Source organism: Polyodon spathula, chromosome 26 (assembly GCF_017654505.1).
Source record: "Polyodon spathula isolate WHYD16114869_AA chromosome 26, ASM1765450v1, whole genome shotgun sequence".
NCBI classification, from domain to species: Eukaryota; Metazoa; Chordata; class Actinopteri; order Acipenseriformes; family Polyodontidae; genus Polyodon; species Polyodon spathula.
The window spans coordinates 18,909,249-18,913,824 of NC_054559.1; the positions used below are offsets into that span (position 1 = coordinate 18,909,249).

Here is a 4,576-nt window from a genome sequence, read left to right on the forward strand (position 1 = left end):
GTGGAACGGCTGGACAAACCTGACTGAGCCACACAAGCATGTCACAAAATAACCTGCTCCTGCTGCAGCAGTTGCCTCTCTGCGGCTGACAGTTCCAGCCGTGTCGAGATTCCCTCTCCCTGTTAAGGCTGGGAGCCTCTATCTTCGACAGTGTTTGGTATAGATAACACGCAGTAGTAACCCAACACCAATGTAAAAGACACAATGTTTGATGACTTGGCAGGAAAAAAAAAGGCTTGCTAGTGTTTTCCAGGACTGCATTCTGTATCGATTTTGCTATTTTAGCTTTCCCTGATGCAGTTCATTTCAAAACACGACCAAGGAGAGGGGGGGTTGTGAATCTTATTGCACAATATAACCCTAACCTAACCCCCTGAAAAAATTGTGCACTTACATATATGCAAAAAGATTTACCAATTAAGTACATTTTAATGATGCATAATAACATTGTCTCTATGTGTAAGTACACATGCATTTACTAACTACTATGTTAATACACAGTAATTAGATAGTTAATGTAAGCGCTACCCAATTTATACATTACAGTATACTTGCAGCATCAGATTGGTAACTACAGGCAAGTGTTTCATCTATATAGTTTGTGTTTAATACAGTTTGGACCGCAATGAATTCAGCACCATGTTATGTCTTAGAAAAGAACAGCTCATTATTTCAGTTCCTAAAACTAAATGGAAAGAAAGCCTGAGCTACCGAGCCAGGATGACATGCTGCTGCTGTGTCTATCTGGCTGCTGCAATGCTGTTAGCATTGATCTGGTCCCTGTGTTTTTTGCAATTGCTGACTAATACTCACATATTTCTTGCTCCATGCTTCTGTTCAGTAATTTCAGCTGCAGCTGGCTTGTCTGTAGTGATTCAGGAGGGTGGGATGCTGGCCTCCTCACTCGTTCTCTGCAGCATTGTTAGCGCACTTTCATTATCCCTGCAGGCTGATTTCAATTCGATTTCCAAATCCAGGAGCTTTAGTTAAAGAAGTATGTATTAAAAGCAGTTTGCACAGTTGGAATCCTACATTTTGCGGACATACTTTATTAACTAGATTCTGTTGTCAAGCCTCCCAAATAAACGGTGCAAATGCTTTTAAAAAAAATGCAATTCAAAAAAATTAATTGCCAGCTATAAAATAGGATTACAGGTAGTGGTTTATTTTTCCTTCCAGAAAATCACTACTCACACTCGTTTTTAATTGAAAGACACCGTACTAACGATCATATTATTATAACAATGCAGAGGCATTCAAGCCATTTAACTCGTTGCCTGCAGCCGTTCCACCTGGCAGCACATCACAGCTCAGGAGCTCAGCAAGACAGGACCTCCAAAGAAAACCGGACACTCGCGCAGCTGGGAGTCTGCTATTTCAACATGGTAACACTTTACATGAGGTGTCTCCAATCACTGTGTAGTTACATTGTAGTTACATAGTAAATGCATGTGTACTTACACATCATTACAATTGTATTATACATAGTTACAGTGAACTTAATGGGTACATCTTTTTGCACGCTATGTGTATCAGAAAAGGGTTAGGGATAGAGTTAGGGTTAGGGATAGGGATATGGGTTAGATCATGCAAAAAATGTACACATGAAGTATATTGTAAACTACACATAACATTGTAATTATGTGTCAGTATACATGTATTTACTAAGAAACTACAATGTAACTACACAGTAACTACAGTCACTTCATGTAAAGTGTTACATTCAACATTTGCCTGAAAGGGAAAGTCTAAAATGAGGATCCAATCTATGAGGTTCTGGGAGTCCAAAGGGGGCCCCTGTTTTCCAGTGTGAGTAGAGGTACAAGGACTGGTGCTTCTCGCTGAGAAAGGAAGGTGTCAGGGGTCACATCCCACCCTCCTCCCAATCCTCTAATTGGACATAGACTCTTCAATTTGACCTCAGTGCTCCTCACATCAGGGGCTCCCAGTACCTCCCCCTGTGGCATTAAAATACCATTACTGATATAATGTCAGCCTTCAAAACACAGTGTTACAGCACATGCACCAGCAAGCTAGGAGGCTCGGTTTCCAAGGGAGCTACTGAAGTGTAGCAATCCAGGTGCCTGAAAAAAACAACCCAAAATGAAATCAATTTTGTTTGGGTTCTTCTGGGTAGACCTAATGGAAAATGAGAGGGAGAGGGAAAGGGAGAGGTAGAGGGGGAGGGAGGGGTTATAGCAGATAAATCCATTTTAGGTTTTACTGCAAACTTGTCTCGCTAACAAGCTACTAACTTGACAGTATACAGTAGAAATTGCTGGCAAAAAAAAAACACACAAAAAAATAAAGCACAGTCATGCAAAATGTAACAAACTTGGTAAACTGCAAAACAATCTTGCAACTTTACCACATGAAACATTTCCAAGGGTCTGGGTTTCTAATCCCACTCAGCGTTGATTCTTTACATTTTTTTTTTTTTTGCAGTGAGTTTAAAGGCATTGCTTAAAATTCAGAAACTGCACCGCAAACCAAAAGCTGCCTCATCATTTCTAGAGCTGGCTTGAGCTGTGTTTTAAAGAGCTTTCGTATTGAATATCAGATTTCATTTAAAAATTGTGTTTCAGAGGCTCCCTCAGCGGGGATCAACATTCCCTTGGTGCAGAGCTTTCCAAATCACTGATCCTCTGCTCAGGGAACTCCCTCGCTACTGGAAAACAAATTGCACATGTTCATGCTGTAGGGATTGGTGCTGATAGTTTGGCAGTGCTGAATGGGTTGATTTCAGTTTGATTTATTTCCCTTAATGAATGTATTTGTGTGTGAGTGTGGCTTATACATGTTGGTACATACCTGATAACCAGAAAACTCAGAGACCCCCTCACTCAGTCACGCAGTCCAATTCCCAGTTGTAGTTTATGGAACCAGGCTTTGTTCAGCTAGAACTAAAGCCATCAAGAACATTTTTAAGGTACTGTCCAATGCCAGGTGCATGCTGGGAATGCATCCTTGCTGACAGCCATGCTCTTGAGACTACCCTTATAAAAGTTTCCCTAGCATAATCATAGCGAAGTGTTATAAAGCACAGTGAAGGCGGTCTAAAGCATTGGAAAACATTGGACAATAACGAGGCACAGTAAAGAATATTAATATACACCGCAACATGCTAAATGCATAGTATAGCCATGGGAAAAGCATGGGAAAACTAGAAAAATACTACGATAAGCTTGTATAAGGGTAGTAATCGGGCACCAGCAGTAAGGCTCAAAGTTTATTTAAACATAAGGAACATACACAAGCTTTTCGAAAGAGATTTTTTTTGCAATCATTGAAACAGTACAGTGCTCTTTGAGAAGTCATGGTGTGCTGAAACGCCCCTTCTGAAGAGTTTTGAGCTTAAGTAGACACGTTGTCACAGTATTCATGGATATATATATATATATATATATATATATATATATATATATATATATATATATATATATTTATTTATTTATTTATATAGTACATCAATCAGTGCTAAGATAACAATGAGCACATTGCTATTAATTATAGACAGAGTGGCTGCCAATGCTATTAATGCCAGGCACTTATGAGGATCATCACTTTGGCATGAATGAGGTGACAACCAATCAGGCAGAGCAATCACAAGAGATGCGAGAGACACTTAGCAGATGATACTGTCATTAAAGTGAAGCTGCAATCAGGATTAACAAACTCTTCCAAGTCAATGTAATCACTGCTGGCGTGCATGAACCGTAATCAGACCGTGCTTCAGCTGCATTGCTTTTTCCCACAGAAGCATCCATTTAACCACAGTAAAGGCTAGACTTAAAGGGGCTTCATGTTCAATTATTTTTTTTGCGAATGCAGGTTTTTTTTGTATAGCAATAAATGCATTCCTTTGCGTCAGTAAACTAATGCTATAGAGATTGCAGAAATTGATTAAACATATATTTCCTTGGCATGCGTGTTTTGAATGTGCATTTGGAAAGAATGATCAAATGAAAGCAACCCTGAATGAATCCTTTTGCAAACCTAAGCAAGTATATCTCCTCATGTGACTATTCATAAATCATACAGAAATATACAATAAGTGCAGCCTCCAGCTCACAGTGGAATAGCACAAGGAATTTTGCATGGATCCCACAAAGCTTATATCTGGGAGTTTCAAACACTGCGCTTCATTACCGATGACAGGATCCTATGGATCTGCAGTTAAAGCCCATTCCCTTAGAGCCTTGGAGCCTTGCAATCTGTCTAATCTGTTAAATTAGCTCCAATCAGCAATGATTAACCTTCATTGATCGGGTCCAGGCTTCACCCCCTATCTCTCTCTATCAGGATTGCAAGTTTCTCCTAATCCTGTTTGCCCAATCCTTTTAAGAAGCGAATCAATACAGCCAACAACTCGTCTGCAGGGATTGATAAAGACAAAGCCGCACCAGAAACCTGCTTTACTCATCTTCAGTCAGCAAAATGTAATTGTCAGTGCAAACACTTTCCTGCGCTGTTGCCCTGGGGTGATCTAGAATAGATTCACTGACATTACCTCGCGGTCAGTTGCACCGACAGTGAATATCATGCTGCAAGTTCTTGCAATGTTTGTTTCCCTGTA

General features: G+C 40.1%; 1 protein-coding gene across 1 annotated transcript in view; it reads left to right on the forward strand.

The window, feature by feature from the left end:
- The first annotated feature begins 1,753 nt into the window (after positions 1–1,753).
- LOC121300526 (lamin-B2-like) overlaps positions 1,754–4,576 on the forward strand; it is an 8,374-nt gene continuing 5,551 nt past the window's right edge. Inside the window, exon 1 of the mRNA XM_041229092.1 lies at positions 1,754–1,809. Coding sequence (XP_041085026.1) covers positions 1,754–1,809 — 56 coding nt within the window. The remainder of the gene's footprint in view (positions 1,810–4,576) is intronic.